Source organism: Mustelus asterias, chromosome 1 (genome assembly GCF_964213995.1).
Source record: "Mustelus asterias chromosome 1, sMusAst1.hap1.1, whole genome shotgun sequence".
NCBI lineage: Eukaryota > Metazoa > Chordata > Chondrichthyes > Carcharhiniformes > Triakidae > Mustelus > Mustelus asterias.
This window is the reverse complement of record NC_135801.1, coordinates 175,210,150-175,231,125: the sequence shown is the minus strand read 5'-3', so window position 1 is coordinate 175,231,125 and position 20,976 is coordinate 175,210,150. Positions and strand designations below refer to the sequence as shown.

Sequence of the window (20,976 nt, the reverse complement as noted above, 5' to 3'; positions counted from 1 at the left end):
CATGGACAGAGTGGTAGTCAGATGCTTTTCCCTAAGTTTGCAAAGTCAAGTACATGGGGACATAGGTTTAAGGTGCGTGGGGAAAAGTTTAGAGGAGATGTGCGAGGCAAGAGTTTTACAGAGAGGGTGGTGAATGTCTGGGACGCGCTGCCCGGGAAGGTGATGGGACCAGGTACGATTGCGGCACTTAAGGGGCAACTAGATGAATCCATGAATGGGATGGGAATGGAAAGATACGGACTCCAAAAGTGCATATGGTTTTAGTTTAGGCAGACATCATGATCGGCGCAGGCTTGGAGGGTCGAAGGGCCTGTTCCTGTGCTGTACTTTGTTCTTTGTTTGTTCTTTAAATGCATTAAATAGAAGTATAATCTTGTTGTTTATTGGGCTCTGTTTCTGGGATCTTGCTGTGAAAAGGTTGGCTGTCATGTTTGCCTTTATTGCAACAAAGACTGCTTTTAAGAGGGGCGAATACATTTGCAATATTATAAAATTATGGTTTGATTTTTCCGTTTTGTGCAGGTGCTGGAGAAAAATGTTAAGGCCACAGTGGATGAAATCCAGACAGCACTGAATGAACATACGCAAACTGTGCTGAAAAATCGGGTGGATTGCAAAACTTCACTGGTAGGTGTAAAACTGTTCATAAACACTGTTGTGCCGGCACTCGTTAATGTGCCTATTGCCTTTTCAGAAGGCGTTCAATAAGACATTACATAAATTCAGCTGTATGATGTAAGAAAATGAAGTTGGGCAAAAGCAAAGAACCAAGGGGAAACTGGTGTACTAGTAATGTCACTAGACTACTATCCCAGAGGCTTCGACTAATGCTCTGGGGACATGAGCTCAGATCTCACCATGGCAGCTGGTTGAATTTGAATTCCATTAGTCAATCTGGAATTGAAAGCTGGTCTCAGTGATGGCAGCCGTGACAGCTGTTGTCATTGCCATCGATTGCTGTTGAAACCCTGCTGTACTGAACATCTTGTTCACTAATGTCCTTTAGGGAAGCGGATCTGCTATCCTTACCCAGTCTGGTCTACATGTGGCTCCAAACCCTCAGCAATGTATCTAAATCCTAACTGCCCTCTGAAATGGCCTAGCCAAGCCATTCAACTCGGGGACTCTTGGGGTTGGGCAACAAATGCTCTCTTTGCCAGCGATGCCCAGGCATCACGAAAGAATAAAGGGAAGAGCTGCTGTTTCTCACATTGGAGATGACCTGGAGAGAATTGGTGATGGGAGCATTCAATCCACTGCTGTGTTTGGTATCTGCAGATATTTAACATGGGCACATGGGAAGTGAAATTTTGAAGTTTGCTAATGCTCAAACAAATCGAAAGCTAGGCCAATGAGGAGGACAATAAAATAAGACGTCAGGAAAACATTAGCAGAAGGTTGAAAGAAGAGGTGAGAAGGTGACAGATATTAGTCTTACCTTTGAGTCAGAAACCGTGCTCCAGGGATTTGATCACATGATCTCTGCCTACACTTCAGTGCAATACAAAGGCAATGCTGCACTGTGAGAGGTGCTATTTTTCAGATGCCCTCCGGTAGATACGCAAGGTCTCATGGCAAGAGGAGCTGGAGACTTCTGGTATCTTGGAAAAAAACGGATTATAGAATCATAGAATCCCTACAGTGCAGAAAGGGGCCAATCGGTCCATCGAGTCTGCACCGACAACAATCCCACCCAACAAGTCCTTATCTTGTTATTTATCTTGTTTATTTATTTAAGCCATATCTTGTTATTATTTCATTACTGACATCTTGCTGTGCATCAACAGGTTGCAGAGCTGCACTTTCCTACATTAAAACTGATTACGCCTTAAAAAATATTCATAGAACATAGAACATAGAAAGCCACAGCACAAACAGGCCCTTCGGCCCACAAGTTGCGCCGATCACATCCCCACCTCTAGGCCTATCTATAGCCCTCAATCCCATTAAATCCCATGTACTCATCCAGAAGTCTCTTAAAAGACCCCAACGAGTTAGCCTCCACCACCACCGACGTCAGCCGATTCCACTCACCCACCACCCTCTGAGTGAAAAACTTACCCCTGACATCTCCTCTGTACCTACCCCCCAGCACCTTAAACCTGTGTCCTCTCGTAGCAACCATTTCAGCCCTTGGAAATAGCCTCTGAGAGTCTACCCTATCCAGACCTCTCAACATCTTGTAAACCTCTATCAGGTCACCTCTCATCCTTCGTCTCTCCAGGGAGAAGAGACCAAGCTCCCTCAACCTATCCTCATAAGGCATGCCCCCCAATCCAGGCAACATCCTTGTAAATCTCCTCTGCACCCTTTCAATGGCTTCAACATCTTTCCTGTAATGAGGTGACCAGAACTGCGCGCAGTACTCCAAGTGGGGTCTAACCAGGGTCCTATAAAGCTGCAGCATTATCTCCCGACTCCTAAACTCAATCCCTCGATTAATGAAGGCCAGTACGCCGTACGCCTTCTTGACCGCATCCTCCACCTGCGAGGCCGATTTAAGAGCCCTATGGACCCGGACCCCAAGGTCCTTCTGATCCTCTACACTGCTAAGAATGGTACCCTTCATATTATACTGCTGCTTCATCCCATTGGATCTGCCAAAATGGATCACCACACACTTATCCGGGTTATTCATTGGCTATGAAGTCCTGTGGTAATGAAAGATCATGAATGCAAAAGTAAGGTTTCTTCCTTGCTTTTCTTTCCTCTTAATTAATAATTTCTACCTCACATCCTTGGCTAGTTACTTTGAGAGCTGGACTATAATGGAAATTTAGATGGTGTATGAACATGCAGTTGTTTCATTCACTTGATAACGCTTTCTCCTTCACTATGGCAAATGTACCATGACTTAAGCTTAAAATATTTCCCAGTATGACCCCAGCCTAAATCACAAACTTCAGTGGAAAGAAAGGATTATTGAAGATGTTGAGTACAATAGCCAAAGATATTGTATCGTACTATACTCTGTCTCACTATTTTATGAGATTTGAACTGGTGGTAAGTTTCTTCACTAATTCAGTGATTCAGTAATTGAGTTAGTTTTTCCAATTTTGTGGTCTCTTGTTCTGAGTTCTGTTCAGTTGCTATGTTCAAATACTTCTGCTGGGATTTTCTTCCCCCCCCACCACCCCCCAACTCGTGCTGTGGGGGGTTTTCCCATGGTGAATGCAGCAAGCCATTGGCTGCCTGCAGTATCTTTCTGTCCTGCCCAAGTCCACAGGCTTTTGCAGGCTCGCCTGCCCCGCTGCTGGGGAACCTGCTGTGGAGGGTCAACTTTGGCGGGACCAGAAGATCAACCATTGTGAATGCTTTTCTTAAACCTTTGTTACACTTCTGGTTTTTGAGTGCCTTTTCTAAACCTACCTCTTCAATCACTTTCCTCCTTTTCTCAACATCTGCTGGGGTGTATATTATTCCTATCCTGACAGTAAAGTTCTGTTATAAGTGGGAAGTTTTTGTATTGTCTTGTAGGTGGTTGCAGTCCCATTGTACTTTGTTCAAGTGACTGTTTCTGCATATGACTTTAATCTATGGATGCCATTAGGCTGCTTGAACATGGAGGAACTTCTATTCTTATCTGATATCAACAGATGGCACTGTTGACAAAAGAACATAAGAACTAGGAGCAGGAGTAGGTCATCTGGCTCCTCGAGCCTGCTCCGCTATTCAATAAGATCATGGCTGGTCTTTTCGTGGACTCAGCTCCACTTGCCCGCCCACTCACCATAACCCTTAACCCTTAATTCCTTTACTGTTCAAAAATTTACCTATCCTTGCCTTAAAAACATTCAATGAGGTAGCCTCAACTGCTTTACTGGACAGGGAATTCCACAGATTCACAACTCTTTGTGTGAAGAAGTTCCTCCTCAACTGAGCCCTAAATCTGCACCCCCTTATTTTGAGGCTATGCCCCCTAGTTCTAGTTTCACCTGCCAGTGGAAACAACTTCCCTGCTTCTATCTTATCTATTCCCTTCATAATCTTATATGTTTCAAAAGATCCCTCCTCATTCTTCTGAATTCCAATGAGTATGGCCTCAGTTTACTCAGTCTCTCCTCATAAGCCAACCCTCTCAACTCCGGAATCAACCTAGTGAATCTCCTCTGTACCCTCTCCAGTGCCAGTATATCCTTTCTCAAGTAAGGAGCCCAAAACTGTACACGGTACTCCAGGTGTGGCCTCACCAGCACCTTATACAGCTGCAACTTATCCTCGCTGTTTTTAAACTCTATCCTGCTAGCAATTAAAGGCAAAATTCCATTTGCCTTCTTAATTACCCGCTGTACCTGCAAACCAACTTTTTGCAATTCATGCACAAGGACACCCAGGTCCCTCTGCACAGCAGCATGCTGCAATTTTTTACCATTTAAATAATAGTCCATTTTGCTATTATTCCCACCAAAATGGATGACCTCACATTTACCAACATTGCACTCCATCTGCCAGATCCTTGCCCACTCACGTAGACTATCTATATCCCTTTGCAGATTTTCAGTGTCCTCTGCACACTTTGCTCTGCCACTCATCTTAGTGTCATCTGTGAATTTTGACACACTACACTCAGTCCCCAATTCTAAATCATCTATGTAAATCGTAAACAATTGCGGCCCCAACACTGATCCCTGAGGCACACCACTAGTCACTGATCGCCAACCAGAAAAGCACCCATTTACCCTCTCTTTGCTTTCTGTTAGTTAACCAATCCTCTATCCATGCTAATACATTACCCATAACACCGTGCACCTTTATCTTATGCAGCAGCCTTTGGTGCGGCAAATGCCTTTTGGAAATCCAGATACACCACATCCACAGGTTCCCCATTGTCCACTGCGCATGTAATGTTCTCAAAGAATTCCACCAAATTAGTCAGACATGACCTGCCCTTCATGAACCCATGCTGCGTCTTCCCAACAGGACAATTTATACCCAGATGTCTCGCTATAGCTTCCTTGATGATAGATTCAAGCATTTTCCCTACTACAGAAGTTAAGCTAACCGGCCTATTGTTACCCGCCTTTTGTCTACCTCCTTTTTTAAACAGTGGCGTCACATTTGCTGTTTTCCAAATGGGGGTTGACGGGGGTTTTCCCCTCAAGGCTATGTATTGCTAAACTTAAGATAATATAGAGACTAATGAAACACAGAGTACTGATTTAAAAACGTGACTTTATTTAACCAAATGATCGAATGGGAGAATGATATAAGGTAGCCCAGCACTCAAGGTATAGAATGCGGGCAGCCGAATGTCACTTTTAAGATACAAACCCCTCGCAAGGACAATTATACAGTTACCAAATCATATTGCGCACCTTTCCAGTGGGCATTATCCAATAAACATGAATACAAATAAGTCAATAAACATCCTGTCATTAGCTCCAGCCAATAACAATACACATCTTGATATCATGGGATTTCATTTGTTATTAATTACGGACGTACCCCTCTTCTGTAGCCCAGCAACACAATGCTGGACAGTGAGATGTGAGAATGATTCCCACCAAATTGAGCCCACGTGACACTCATCCGACTCTGAGAAATCCCTTGTATCTGCCTACTACCTGCGTCATCAGCTTGGGGCTGTATAGCTCTATTCATCAAATTGGCATTAGTAGCCATCTTGTTCCTCACAACTGCTGATAATGTAGCCTGCTTTCAGTGGAACTGTTGTCCTCTGGAATGCAGGTCCTATCTCCTGCCTCATCCATCAAGCCCTGCTGTGTTTTGCCATTGGCTGAAGCTTTCACAAACTGCATCCATTTTATAAACTCAAAGTATGTGTTTTGAATGAGAAATGCTTGTTATTCATATAGAGCTGTCTTCTATAGCAACAGCCCTTGTCAGCACTCTCCATAGCCCAAGATCATTCACTCTTAAGTCAGTATTGTTTAGTGTTCTTAAACCCACTGTTAATTGTTTTAATTAGCCCTCCTACATCAGCACTTAGGGATAAGCGAGTGCAGAAGTGAAGAAAAAGTCAGAAAAATAGTAAAGCCAGCAATTAAAAAAAAAAATTGCCTTCAAGTTTTTTAAAATATTAATGCTAACACATATTTATGCTTCTGTTTTGTTACAAGGTGAAAAATGTGAGTGACTGCAAGGGTAAACTAATAGCAGATTTTTGGAAAAACTTCATGAAATCAAAAAAATGTCCAAATTGCAAGTAAGTGAATTATCTCCATAATGTTGGGGAGGGGGGGTGGATATTACTTTGTGCATTGGAATAAAAGCATATGGTAACTGTCAGTTAATATGCAGTTATTTAGTGGTACAGAACTGGAGTATTGCTGGAACACAAACAGGTGTTGTTGAAGTTTTTTGTCTTGCACTTATCAGGACTATTCATAAGAATATCAAATGTAATTGAGGGAACAACAACTTCTACTTCATGAGAAGAGTGTGCTGATTGTTTGGCAAGTGGACTCTGATTAGTAGAGACGTTGCTATGGAGAATGCCCCAGTTAACCGATGAATGACAGTTAAGTGCCCAGCTTTGTTTAAACTCAAATCAGGCAGGTAGGCTCTGAATGGCCTGGTGAATGAACTTGAGAACAATGTGTCTCTCTGCCTGTTTGCAGCAGGCAAAGTGTTGACCATACCCAACCACCCTGTTAGATGTGATTCCGTGATTGGGCAACATTTGCTAAATAATCCTGAGCGTGCTAAGAATTATGCTGATGGCTAATTCAAGATAATCAGTTGGGCTTGCAATGTGACGCACTTGCATGTGCCAGAAGCTACATATATTAATACACAAAGCACTGTTCTTTGCCGACAGAACGAACACGTGTACATTGCGCCTATTTCAACTAAACAAAATAGGCGATGGTCATTCTTGGGTTTCATTCCCCAGGCAATGCCTTGACCAATCGGAGTCAACCTTCCCCGGTTTGAATTTAAACAGAATTTGGTGGTTAACCGTCAGTCATCATTTAACTGATGCATTCTCCATTGCAACAGCTCTACCAATCAGAGTCCACTTGCCAAACAACACTCTTCTCATCAAGTATAAATTGTTGTTCCCTTTACATCTGGTATTCTTGCAAATTGTTTTGATGAGTGCAAGACAAAAAGTCTTGATGTGTCTTTTTTCAGCAATATGCAATTATTTGTTGCATTTTTGCTCATGTTCACAAAATTTCTGTAGGGAGGCATTTGAAGATGATTAACGAGTAAAGGAATAGAATCTGCATTAATGTTTTTTTGAGGCAGACAGATTTCTTCCTGATTTCCTTCTGATTTACATTGTGTCTTTGGCACTAGTTTTAAAGGTAGTATTACAGGTTACCAGAGATTCAGCAGGAGATCTAATAATGAGGAATCTCATTTCTTCGATCTACCCATTAAAATGAGGGTATAATTGAATCATCATTAATAGAGAAGTAAGAGGTGAAGTAAGTAAGTAAAGAAGAGGTTTGGGGAGCTGTAACATAGAAACAAGGTAGTTAAGATCTGTTATTACCTGAGATAGCATGTCAGCTGCTGTTGACAGAAAGATCTCCATCAGGCATTAATGTGCAGAGAGAATTCTGTCTCCTAGAAGCAACCCTGTGATCAAAAACACAATGTGCTGCAATTAGCAGTAAATGTTATATCGAAACATGGCTTTACAAAGTCAGTTGTTTTTTTTTGTCTTTCTTTTAGGGACGGAGTCAGTTATTGCAGCCCTTCTGTTGCTCCATCCGAGGTCAAATAGTTCAGCACCAAGTAGATCATTAAACCATGCATCTTTGAGGCTCTAATGACTTACTCACTGGGAACTGATGGGAATTTATTTTTGTGGCTCTCTTGTTATTTATATCTTTGCTGGCGTTGCAATCTGCCTTAATTCTGCAATACACGAATGCAGTGGTTACCACCATTACAAAGCACACCAGTTTAATAGGAGTAATTTAGTTCTAAAAGCTTAACTCAAAGCAGAAATAAGGTTTATTTTAAAGAGCTATTTCGGGGTTAAAGTTTGTTCATACAGTGTATAGCTAAACTGAAGTTGGGGATTTCAATGGAATGATTGAGGAAGAACCTTGGATTCGTGGAGTGAATGTTACGGGGATGTGCAGTAGGAGGGTGTGCCATAGTGGATGGGTAGTCCTGCAGCTGTTGCAGGTGGCATGCAAATTTTGAAAATCTAGAGTGGGCAAGATAGGGATGTTAGTGAAAGCCACAGTGAAGATGTGAGGAGGGATCTAGCAGCAGGTGGTGGGCAGACAAACATCAGAGGACTTCAGAAAATGGAGGAATGTAGGGTCCTTAGGGGCACATAGAAAAGTGCTCATATTGGAGACACAGCAAATAAGTAAGAAATCTCACAACATCAGGTTAAAGTCCAACAGGTTTATTTGGAGCACGAGCTTTCGGAGCGCTGTCCCTTCATCAGGTGAATTAATCAGCAATATAAGGACGGCAGGGTGGCACAGTGGTTAGCACTGCTGCCTCACAGTGCCAGGGAGCTGGATTCGATTCCTGGCTTGGGTCACTGTCTGTGTGGAGTCTGCACGTTCTCCCCATGTCTGCGTGGGTTTCCTCCCGGGTGCTCCGGTTTCCTCCCATAGTCCTAAAGATGTGCTGGTTAGGTGCATTGGCCATGCTAAATTCTCCCTCAGTGTACCTGTACAGGCACCGGAATGTGGCGCCTAGAGGATTTTCACAGTAGCTTCATTGTAAGCCTACTTGTGACCATTAAACTTCTTAGAAAGCTGGTTTGAGAGAGAAGAAAAGTTACCATGTATCTGTTGCCCTTGGGTTTCTAGATTGTAGAGGTCGTGGGTTTGGAAGATGCTGTCGCAGGAGTCTTGGTGAGATGTTGCAGTGCATCTTGTAGCTGCATCTTTTGTCTGTGTATCTAGTCAGTTGCTACACTGCTTTGATGTAAGGAGCCACAGAGTTTAGCAGGGAGAGGATATAGGTTTCACCTTGTGGCCACACCTGTGCTGTTAATGAGAAACCAAGCGGCACGGTAGCACAGTGGTTAGCACTGCTGCTTCACAGCTCCAGGGACCTGGGTTCGATTCCCGGCTTGGGTCACTGTCTGTGTGGAGTTTGCACATTCTCCTGCGTGGGTTTCCTCCGGGTGCTCCGGTTTCCTCCCACAGTCCAAAGATGTGCGGGTTAGGTTGATTGGCCATGCTAAAAATTGCCCTTCGTGTCCTGAGATGCGTAGGCTGGAGGGATTAGTGGGTAACTATGTAGGGATATGGGGGTAGAGCCTGGGTGGGATTGTGGTCGGTGCAGACTCGATGGGCCAAATGGCCTCTTTCTGTACTGTAGGGTTTCTATGATTTCTATGAAGCATCTTGGAACGAAGATTTAATTCCAGGACACAATTGCGCACTGTGAAGTGTGACTGTGCTCTTGTAGGCCTGGGATATGTAGCCCAGGGAGAACTGTAAAGAGAGGAATAGACAGAACAGTAGAATGAGATGTACCCTCTTCAAATTCATGTTAACAATTTAAAAAAAAAGCAGTGGAAAATTACTGATCTGAAGCAATCCATTGTTTGTTTCCAGTTAACCTTCAGATGCATTTAATTGTAGTCACCAAATGTATTTTTGATTGTGTTTGCTGACTAGAATGAGGTGATAATGAAGTTCTCCAATACATAAAAATTCTTGTTCATTTTCACTGTAGAGCTGGCAAATCAATTGTGCGGAAGGAACATAACAGCAAACTAATAGTGACGTACCCCACAGCCGCTCTGAAAGCCAAAAGGAACAAAGATACAGACCAGGTTGTGGAAGACAGTGGAGGTGAGTCTGCACTGTAACTTACTTGTGCACCACATCTTCCACAGACGATGAGGGTGGATGGGAGCTCCCTGGTAATGTTAAATTATGTCAAAGATACATTAATAGAAGTTCCAGAAGACCCATTAGAAATTGTGGATTTGTCTGCACCAGTAGTGTGCTACAGCTGGCAGACTATCTGCTGGACATGTTCTTACTTGTTAGGCAGTCGGATTTGCGACCTAACTCTGGAGTTACATTGAAGAAAAATACGATAAGATATCATAAATCTGAAATAAAAACTTGAAATGCTACAAATACTCAGCAGGTCTTGCCTGAAATGTACACTCTTTTTGTCTCTCTGCAGATGCTGCCAGACCAGCTAAGTATTTCTAGTATTTTATGCATTTACTTCAGAGTTATGTTTTTTTATTGCACCCCTGAGACTATTTGCACTGACTTCGAAGTGACTTTGATTGTAGCTTAACTGACTAGCTTTTGTTCTGCTTTTCGGTCTTTCACTAGCCAGTTCCTTTATTAGCTTTAAAATACTTTGCATTATCTGTTAGAATATTCCTCCTACAATAGCAAAGTGGGAGATGGAGAAACCGTTTTATAAGCAACAACAAAAATAGAAAATGCTGGAAAACCTCAGCGGGTCTGACAGCAGAGAATAGAGCCTATGCTTCAAGTGTGATGACACTTCGTCAGAGCTCCATTTCATTTAGTTTGTTTTATTCCTTTTGTTGTCATTCTTTAGTTTGCTTGTGGTACTTCCAGCTTTTTGAGTTGGAAGTTGTGCTCCTAAGACCTGAGTTCATAATCATGCTGCTGGATTGCTACATTGATTGTGGTTTAGATATTAAATTAAAGCCCTGTTATGTAGAAGAGTCCATTGTATGTTGGTGAAGAATAGCAGGGAGTTCTCTTGGTCAACATCCATTCTGCAACCAACACCATCAGAACAGATCAACAACATCATGAGCAACCTGAATTTATATTCCGCCATTCCAAAACATTTCCCAAAGGTCTCATCTGACTGCGAGCCAAAGAAGGAGATGTTAGGAAATGTGGTTCTAAAACTTTGTGAAAGGCGAGGAGGCAAATGGAACAGCGAAAAGGGTTGAAGGATTCAATTCCAAAATGTCGATCCGAGGAGGATGAAGCCAATGGTGGGGGTTGGGGGGAGGTCATGACCTCATTGGAAAGGGTGACCTCATAAGAGGTCAGAGGAAGGGAGTGTTCAGGACAGGTGGGTCGCCGGGGGAGATGTATGGTTTAAAAGGTTTGTAGAAAATATATGTTGGTGAGGCAGAAAGGGTTTTAAAATGTGGAAGAGAAGCCATTGCTGGGCATGCACTGGCTATGGTCGAATAGATAAGAGTGGATTAACTGACCATTTATCACATTGCTGTTCATAGGATCTTGCTGTGCATATATTTGTCACGTTTGCCTACATCACAGTAGGTGCTTTTGCAAAAGTAACTCATTAGCTGTGACGTTAACTGCCACACGCTGAGAACGTGCGTTTTAAATGCAAGTTCTTACTATTTTTTTTCTCTGTCATTCACTTGTGAGCAAACATTTATTATTCTTTTTGTACCGTTTGACAAGGTCTTGACGATTCTCAATTTGGAAAACGAGGATTTCTGACTCCTTCCACCGCCAAAGACCACATGGTGAAATTATGGGAAAGTGAAGGTAAATGTGTTATGAGTGCATTTAGGGGAACCAACGAGAGACGGGGGGGGAGGTGGAGAGAGAACTCCGTTATGTATAAAGGATATTTGGGGGATGTGCTTGAGGTGAACAATTCTGATTGAAGAATAAACAGGCCTTTCTCTTTTTGAATGCCAACCTGCCTGCAATGCATTTTCTGATGGTCAGTGTTTACAGCCTCCCCTTTATGAGTTGAGATAATAATTATTTGGTGCTGAGGAGAAGAGGTAAGGCCAGCAATCCATAGCAGAGCGCCTCATTTTACAGATACCTCGGCTTTGTTTTCAGTCCATTCACTGCAGCGAGTAACCCACCTCCTGACTCCCCAAAGCCTGTCCACCATCTACAAGGCACAAGTCAGGAGTATAATGGAATATTCCCCACTTGCCTGGATGGGAGCAGCTCCAACAACACTCGAGTAGCTTGACACCATCCAGGACAAACCAGCCTCTTGGTTGGCACCAAACATCCACTCCCTCCACCACCGACGCTCAGTAGCAGCAGTGTGTACTATCTACAAGATGCACTGCAGCAATTCACCAAAGATCCTGAGACAGCACCTTCCAAACACACGACCATTTCCATCTAGAAGGACAAGGGCAGCAGATAAATGGGAACACCCACCATCTGCAAGTTCCCCTCCAAGCCACTCACCACCCTGACTTGGAAATATATTGCTGTTCCTTTGCAGTCGCTGGGTCAAAATCCTGGAATTCCCTCCCTAACGGCATTGTGGATCAACCCACAGAACATGGACTGCAGCGATTTAAGAAGGCAGCTCACCAGAACCTCTCAAGGGTGACTAGGGATGGGCAATAAATGCTGGCCAGCCAGCAGCGCCCATGTCCCACAAATGAATTTTAAAAAATTTACAACCTGAGGTCATGCAGTGTCCATTTGATGTCTTCCACTACTGGCAGGCACCATGTAGTTGGCTGCATTGTGCTTTGATTTTCAGCAAAACACATTTTTCTCTTATACTGCATGGCATTGATGGAAGTGAAATGTTCCTCAATAGTCCTCCAGTGGTAAATGTTATTTTGTCCACTTCAAAGCCAGTAATATCCACTTTTAAGCAGTTGAACATTTTACACTCATTGTATGAAGAGCACTCGCAAGTCAGGCATAACACTGCGTGGGTTCATTGTGTAGCTTTCTTGGGACTGCCCTTACAAATTCCCCTACTTCCCAACCATCCAACCTCGTGGTCTGAAACGGTCAATTTTTAAAATTATTCTTTCATGGATCTGGGTGTTGCTAGTATTTTTTGCTCATCCCTAAATCTTCTTGAACTGATTGGCTTGCCACACCATCTTAGCCGGCAGTTGAGAGTCAACCACACTGCTGTGGGTCTGGAGTCACATGTAAGCCAGACTGGGTAAGGACGTTAGTGACTCAGATGAGTTTTTACAACAATCAGTGATAAAGAACAAAGAACAATACAGCACAGGAACAGGCCCTTCGGCCCTCCAAGCCTGCGCCGCTTATGTGCCCAACTAGACCATTCGTCTGTATCCCTCTATTCCCAGTCTGTTCATGTGGCTATCTAGATAAGTCTTAAACGATCCCAGCGTGTCCGCCTCAATCACCTTGCTTGGCAGTGCATTCCAGGCCCCCACCACCTTCTGTGTAAAATATGTCCTCATGACATCTGTGTTGAACCTTGCCCCCTCACCTTGAACCTGTGACCCCTTGTGTTCGTCACCTTCAACCTGGGAAAAAGCTTCCCACTGTTCACCCTATCTATGCCCTTCATAATTTTATACACCTCTATTAGGTCGCCCCTCATCCTCCGTCTTTCCAGGGAAAACAACCCCAGTTTACCCAATCTCTCCTCATAGCTAAGACCCTCCATACCAGGCAACATCCTGGTAAACCTTTTCTGTACTCTCTCCAAAGCCTCCACGTCCTTTTGGTGGTGTGGCGACCAGAACTGGACGCAGTATTCCAAATGTGGCCTAACCAACGTTCCATACAGCTGCAACATCATATGCCAACTTTTATATTCTATGCCCCGTCCAATAAAGGCAAGCATGCCATATGCCTTCTTCACCACCCTCTCCACCTGTGCTGCCACCTTTAAGGATCTGTGGACTTGTACACCCAGGTCCCTCTGTGTGTCTATACTCCTGATGGTTCTGCCATTTATTGTATAGCTCCCCCTTACATTAGATCTACCGAAATGCATCACTTCGCATTTTTCTGGATTAAATTCCATCTGCCATTTCTCCGTCCAGTGTTCCAGCCTATCTATATCCTGCTGTATTCTCTGACTATGTTCATCACTATCCACAACTCCAGCAATCTTTGTGTCGTCCGCAAACTTACTGATCACACCAGCTACATCTTCCTCCAAATCATTTATATATATCACAAACAGCAGAGGTCCCAGTACAGAACCCTGCGGAACACCACCAGTCACAGGCCTCCAACCGGAAAAAGACCCCTCCACTGCTACCCTCTGTTTTCTATGGCTAAGCCAGTTCTCCACCCATCTAGCTAGCTCACCTTTCATCCCGTGAGATTTAACCTTTTGCACCAGCCTGCCATGAGGGACCTTGTCAAACGCTTTACTAAAATCCATATAGACGACATCCACGGCCCTTCCCTTGTCATGCGTTTTTGTCACCTCCTCAAAAAACTCAACCAAATTTGTGAGGCATGATCTCCCTCGTACAAAACCATGCTGTCTATCGCTAATGAGATTATTCAGTTCTAAATGCGCATACATCCTATCTCTAAGAATCTTCTCCAACAATTTCCCTACCACGGACGTCAAGCTCACCGGCCTATAATTACCCGGGTTAGCCTTGCTACCCTTCTTAAATAACGGGACCACATTTGCTATCCTCCAATCCTCTGGGACCTCACCTGTGTCCAGTGAAGAGACAAAGATTTTTGTTAGAGGCCCAGCAATTCCATCTCTTGCCTCCCTGAGGAGTTTCATGGTCATCAATACTGGGACTGGTGATGTAGACCTTGGTGTCCAGGGCATATTTTCAAAATTTGCAGATGACCCAAAACTTGGAAATATTGTGAACTGTGAAGAGGATAGTTCAGGTGGCAGGGCAGTTTGAGAGAGCAGTTAATAAAGCACATATAGTACCCTCACTTTTGTTAATAGGGGCATAGGGCACATGAGCAAGGAGGTTATGTTTCATTTGTATAAGTAACTAGAGCATTGTGTTCGATTCTGGGTGTTGCAATTTGGGAAAGATGTGAAAGCATTAGAGTGATTGCAGAAAATACTCATGAGAATGGTTCCAGGGATGAGAACTTCAGTGGTGAAGTTAAGATTGGAGGAATTAGGACTGTATTCCTTCACGAAAAAAGGTTGAGAGGAGATCTGACAGAGAAATGATGAGGGGCCTGAACAGAGTAGGCAGGGGAAACAGTTCTGACTCGTGAAAGGATCGAGAATGAGAGGGCACAGATTTAAAGTAGTTAGTAAAAGAAGCACAAGTGATATGAGGAGAAACTTTTTTATGCAGCAAGTGGTTGGAGTCCGGAATGCACTGTCTGAAAGTGTGTTGGGGCAAGTTCAATTGAAGCGTTCAAAAGGGAATTAGAAGAAAAAAGTGTGCAGTGTAGTGGGGAAAAGACGGGGAATTGTTCCAGGGCAAGGTGCTCATTCGGAGACCGGACACAGATAAGATAGGTCAAATGGCCGCCTTCTGTGTTGTTATAATTCTTTGATTCTGTGACTATTCTAGATTTTTTAAAAATTGGTGTGGTGGGATTTGAACCCATTTCCCCAGAGCATTAGCTTGGGCCTGTGAATTATTAGTCCAAGGACATTACTTCTATCTCCTCCCAAAAGTTAGCGTTTGCACTATGCACGTGCACCATGAACTGATTGGTATATTCATATTTGACTTGTTCAGGGCACTTGGAGTGAGTGTAGAAAGGAGCCATTCGTACCATTAGTTTGAATGGATTCAAACTTGCACCGTGACGGTCTAAAGCTAATGCGCTACTCTGTAGTGTTGCCCTAACAAGGCGGGCAGACTGTTTATAGACATAATGTTGAAATTGAAGTGCGACTTTAGAAATTCAGAAGCAATTTTACTGAAAATCCTTTGAAAGTTTCTGATGCACATTCAAAGAATGCCCAGGGAAATATCCAAAATGTGCTTTCTTATCCTTCTTTAAAACCAATCCATCATTTCTATTAGGCTTCTTCCTGAAATATCTATTTCCTGGCTTGACGATGCATCAAAACCCAAAGATTGGCTGGAACCTGGACATGTTTTTCCTTGATGTAGTTGTGGTACCTCCTTCCAGGTAAGACTACTTCGAAGGGACGATTTGTCCTGTCAAATTGCACCTTAAAGCGATAACTTAATTTAACTACTTTCATGATAAAGACATTTATTTGTTTCAAGCCCACAGTCCTTGGAGTTATTCATAATTTTTGAAATTTGTTTAATTGCTGAAAAGAGACTTGTTATTGTCAAAGTTTTTTGTCTTCCACTCAGCAGGAATATCAATGTTAGGAGAAACAGCAATGTTATATTGTATGAGAGGAGGGTACTGGATGGTTGATAAGTGGATTCTGATAGGGTGTGGCCTCAAGCTCTCTCTTATACAGTATAAATTTGTTGTTTCCTTCACATTGATATTTCCTGCCTGTTCCAATGAATGAAAGGCGAAAAACTTGTTGAAAAAGTCTTTCTTTTCCAGCAGCACTCACTCCACGTTCTCCACTATCCAAAAACTAAAGCAGTTTTAATGGAGAAGGGAAACCTTTCTTTTCCTCTTGGTATAAAATGCCACAAAGGATTTCCAGCACGGTTTTTGTTTCGATGCAGCATTATCCCTTTTTGTTTTGCAATTGGTAGGTTTCGTCCAATTAATCGGCTTGGAGACCAGATGTTCACCAATGGTCAAACGGTTAATCTACAAGCGGTGATGAAGGATGTTCAAGTGATACACAAGCTTTTGGCTTTAATAGCACAGGAACAGATGCAGTCCATTCAGACTGAGGATATATTAAAGACACCGGTCGTAAGAATATAGACTTGTTTTTTTTCTTTGTTTGTTTAAATAAATGAAAGCTAGAGATTGATAACAAAGTCCATTTTAACTATAGCTGTACAACTTTGCATTGTGCACTGGTAGAACAGTGCAAAGATGTGTGTCTAACAGCATTTGTGGCCCAAAGTGTCACATCCACTCTGAAATCCATTGTTTTTGATAGCTGGAGCTAACTGTTGTTGACATTGGTAGTGTTGGATGTTGAACAGGTTACTCCTTGATATTGCTAACAGCAATATCAAGTTTGATGCTGAATTGAAATGGTAGACCTCATTGTAGATATATGCATTTGTGCACATAAAGAAAATAAAAATTGGAGCAGGAGTAGGCCATATGAACCCACAGCCTATTCTGCCATTTGCTATGATCATAGCTGATCTTCGCTGTCAAATCCCCTTGTAACGATAGTCCCTAAAGTGCAGCAGGAGGTAATTCTTCCCATCGAGTCTGTACTGACCCTCCAAAAGACAACTCTACCTAGAACTCACAACCTCCCTGCTCATGCCCTATTCCCCCACCCTATCCCCATCATCCCACGCACCTAACCTTTGGACACTAAAGGGTAATTTAGCATGGCCAGTCCACCTAACCTGCACATCTTTGGAGAGTGGGAGGAAACCGGAGCACCTGGAGGAAACCCACACAGAGAGAATGTGCAAACGCCGTGGAGTCACCTAAGGCCAGAATTGAACCCGGGTCCCAGTCAGCAATCAGCTGCAATTGGCCTGGGTGCTCCTTGGGGAAACAAAAACTGTGCCAGCGTTGTTGCTCCTGATCTGCATTTGCTGATCCTTGATGGCAGTGTGTGTACTTGGCTGTCTGATGGGGGTCTGTTGTTTCACCATTCGCATTATGAACTGAGGCTCAACCTCATTTGTCATGGTTCTCACACACAGAGTGGCCATTTGGATTGTGGTGAGGGGGAGGCTGACAGAGACATCTGTGCACACTAGAGATGTTGCAGTTTAAAAAAAAAGTTAAAGCCCAAAAAAAAGTGCTGTAGGCACCGGAGATCTGAAATTAAAACAGATGAAGCCGGAAATGCTCAGCAGATCTGGCAGCATCTGTGGAGAGAGGAATTTGGTTTGATGATCTTCTATCAGAGAAGTGACAGACTTTACTACAAACACTGTTCACTGAACTTTCAGGCAGAAGACACGACAGCTAGGATGGACCTTGCCTTCTTATCTAGTATTCCTGGGCAGACACTGACAGATAAGCTCTACAGTGCCTGGATACACCTTCAAAGCCACGTCAACATTGTTTTCGACAGCGATATGGACAAGCTGATTACTGACAAATTTCCAGGTATCCGTCAGGTATGCTAGAAATTGAAGCGATGTTTGCAATCTATCTTGCTCTGCCTTGCTACTTTAATTGGATTGCTTGTACCAAACATGACATTAGATTTTTTTTTTAAATTAACAATTTAACGAATGGGATGGAAATAAAGGGATATGGTCCCCGGAAGGGTCAGGGGTTTTAGTTAAGTCGGGCAGCATGGTCGGTGCAGGCTTGGAGGGCCGAAGGGCCTGTTCCTGTGCTGCAATTTTCTTTATTCTTTGTTCTTTAACAAGCTTCTCACAACTGGCTTCAGTAGTTTGTTCTGGTGACAGTAGCTATCAAAAACTGGACATCCTTCACTGTTGCAACTTTCAAAACTTACCATTAAGACAGGAAGAAATCTAAGACAGGCATTGGTGAGATCACATCTGGAGTATTGTGTACAGTATGGGCCGTCTGATTTAAGGAAACTTATAACTTATAAACCTTATAACTCAAACCATCAAGTCCCGGTAGCATCCTAGTAAATTGTTTCTGCACTCTTTCTAGTTTAGTAATATCCTTTCTATAATAGAGTGACCAGAACTGTACATAGTATTCCAAGTGTGGCCTTATCAATGTCTTGTACAACTTCAACAAGACGTCCCAACTCCTGTATTCAATGTTCTGACCAATGAAACCAAGCATGTCGAATGCTTTCTTCACCACCCTGTCCACCTGTGACTTCACTTTCAAGGAACTATGAACATGTACCCCTAGATCTCTTTGTTCTGTAACTCTCCCCAAGACCCTACCATTAACTGAGTAAATCCAGCCCTGGTTCGATCTACGAAAATGTATCACCTCGCATCTATCTAAGTTAAACTCCACCTACCATTCGTCAGCCCTGGCCCAATTGATCAAGATCCTGTTGCATTCCGAGATAACCTTCTTTACTATCCACTATGCCACCAATCTTGGTGTCATCTGCAAACTTATTAACCATGCCTCCTATATTAAAATCCAAATCAGTAATATAAAACTTTTGATATACTGTTTAAAGTGAATCTGCACTACATGCTTCCTGTCTGTTTTTGTAGAATTAGGTGTTCGTGTGAACGTCGGCTTGAATAATAAACTGGATGCCATGGCATTTAAGTCGATTAAACAAGGGTGGATCTACTTTTTTTTGTGTTGGCTGATCTCTGCTGGGGAAGTGGGGAGCTGCAGTTATCCCCAGTAGCCTGGGGAATGAAGTGGAGAAATAGCCTTTTTCCCTTTGTTCACATTCACTGGTCCCTGCAAGGATATTGGGTAATGACAAAATCCCGCGGGCTATCTTCCTGCACAGACCATGTTGAGTAATGCCTGTGTGAGGAACGTCAGTTAGGTTGGGCACCAGAAACAACTGGAACCATATCCAGTTTCAGTCGAGATAGTTAGTGAAGAGTCCACTTCACCTGCAGAAGGGTGGATTGGATGAAATTTTGTGTTTCTAGATTTCCTGCCAGGATGAGCAAAAGTGAAGTAAGCTTTCCTTTTTCTCTAAAGATGCTCCCCTTTTCTTAAACTCAGATCCTGGAAAAGAAGGAAGGTCTCTTCCGCAAGCACATGATGGGAAAACGTGTGGATTATGCAGCCCGTTCCGTCATCTGCCCGGACATGTACATCAATACCAATGAGATTGGTGTGCCAATGGTAAAATCTGCATTAATTTGGATATGTTCTAGTCAGTAAGCAAGCATAGATGATATGGTGCTTAGGCTTACTTGTGGGTTAAGAGGCGTTGGAGAAAGAATGGATCAGGATTTTCCAGAATGAATCAGTTTCCCAGAAAAACAGACAGGCCGGGGCACTGGGTGATTATTTGCACAGAAACAATGTGCAGGGAAATGGGGGAAAGGGCAGGAGAACGGCACAAAGTCAGAATGCTCATTTGGAGAGCTGGTATAGGCCTGATGGGTCAAGTGGCCTCCTTCAGCACCTCAACAGTTCTGTGATTTTTGTGAAGTGCTAGTGTGATCCTTATCTATTAAAAAAAGATATCTTGATTCATTCAGTCACCACCAGTATCTCAAAATATCACAAGTGTGAACTAAATTGTGATGCCACCAGAGGGAGCTCTGCTACCCTTCAACAGCTTAAATACCGTCTTCAATTGTCGTAGATACAAACAGAAGAATGTGAAGCATTCATTCCGTTCATTGAAACTTAGTGGTGCTCTAACTCTTCCAAGTAGCATTCTGCTGCACTTTGAAAGTCTATCACGTTTGTTTCTCTGCTTATCACAACCCAGAAAGTATTCTAAAATGTCTAATGCTCTTGAAATGAAGCGGTTTTTTTTCAAATAGCTCAGTTCGTTTCTTCGTTTAAATTTGCATTTTCGGGTTCTGCTTTCCCACCTTAATTTGAAGGATGATTTTGGATTATTTCATTTAAAACATAATGGTCCATGGAGCTCTTCAGTCAATTTGGTTTGCCCCCGGTGACATCAAGAAATGTCCTGAGTGCACTGAATACGGCCAAGACTGTGGACCCTGACACTGCTCTGGCTGTCGTGATGCCCTGTGCTCCACACTTAGCCAGTTACAACATAAATTGCCTGGGTGTGTCCTGACCACAAAAAAGGAGGACAGGTCTAAAAGGAGGACAGGAAGTTACCACCCCATCGGCCTACACCTCATCATCAGCAAAGCGGTGGAAGGAGTCGTCAGGAGTATTAAGAGGCGTTTATTCCTGAACATCGATGCTCAGTTTGGGCTCCATTAGAAGCACTCAGTCCCAGACCTCATTACTGTCTTGGTCTAATCATCTACACAAAAACCGAATCCCAGGGGTGAGGGGAGAGTGACATTAAAGGCAGCATTTGATTATTTGTTCCATTGAGGGGCCTTGAGGAAAACCCTCCATAGGGTGAGTCGTACTTGGCGCAAAGGAAAATGGTTATGGTTGTTGGAAGTCATTATCTCTGCAGGACATCACTGCAGAAGTTCTTCAGGGTAGGGTCTTAGGCCCAACCAGCTTCAGCTACTTCGTCAATGACCTTTCCTCCATCCTATGGTCAGAAGTTCAGCGATTATTGCACAATGTTGAGCTCATTTGGCAATTCCTTAGATACTGAAGCAGTCTGGCTCCATGTGCAGCAGGATCTGGACAGCATTCTTGCGCTGATAAATGGCAAGTGGCATTCATGCCACAGAAGTACCAAGCAACAAGAGAGATTTGAATCATC

General features: G+C 43.2%; 1 protein-coding gene across 2 annotated transcripts in view; it reads left to right on the top strand.

The window, feature by feature from the left end:
* The window catches only part of polr1a (RNA polymerase I subunit A), a 139,239-nt gene that overhangs the window by 10,028 nt on the left and 108,235 nt on the right, over positions 1-20,976 (top strand). For both annotated transcript variants that reach the window (XM_078223480.1, XM_078223491.1), the window contains exons 4-11: positions 523-627; positions 6,081-6,166; positions 9,631-9,749; positions 11,340-11,426; positions 15,620-15,728; positions 16,286-16,451; positions 17,630-17,800; positions 19,320-19,442. In XM_078223480.1, coding sequence (XP_078079606.1) covers positions 523-627; positions 6,081-6,166; positions 9,631-9,749; positions 11,340-11,426; positions 15,620-15,728; positions 16,286-16,451; positions 17,630-17,800; positions 19,320-19,442 — 966 coding nt within the window. The remainder of the gene's footprint in view (positions 1-522; positions 628-6,080; positions 6,167-9,630; positions 9,750-11,339; positions 11,427-15,619; positions 15,729-16,285; positions 16,452-17,629; positions 17,801-19,319; positions 19,443-20,976) is intronic.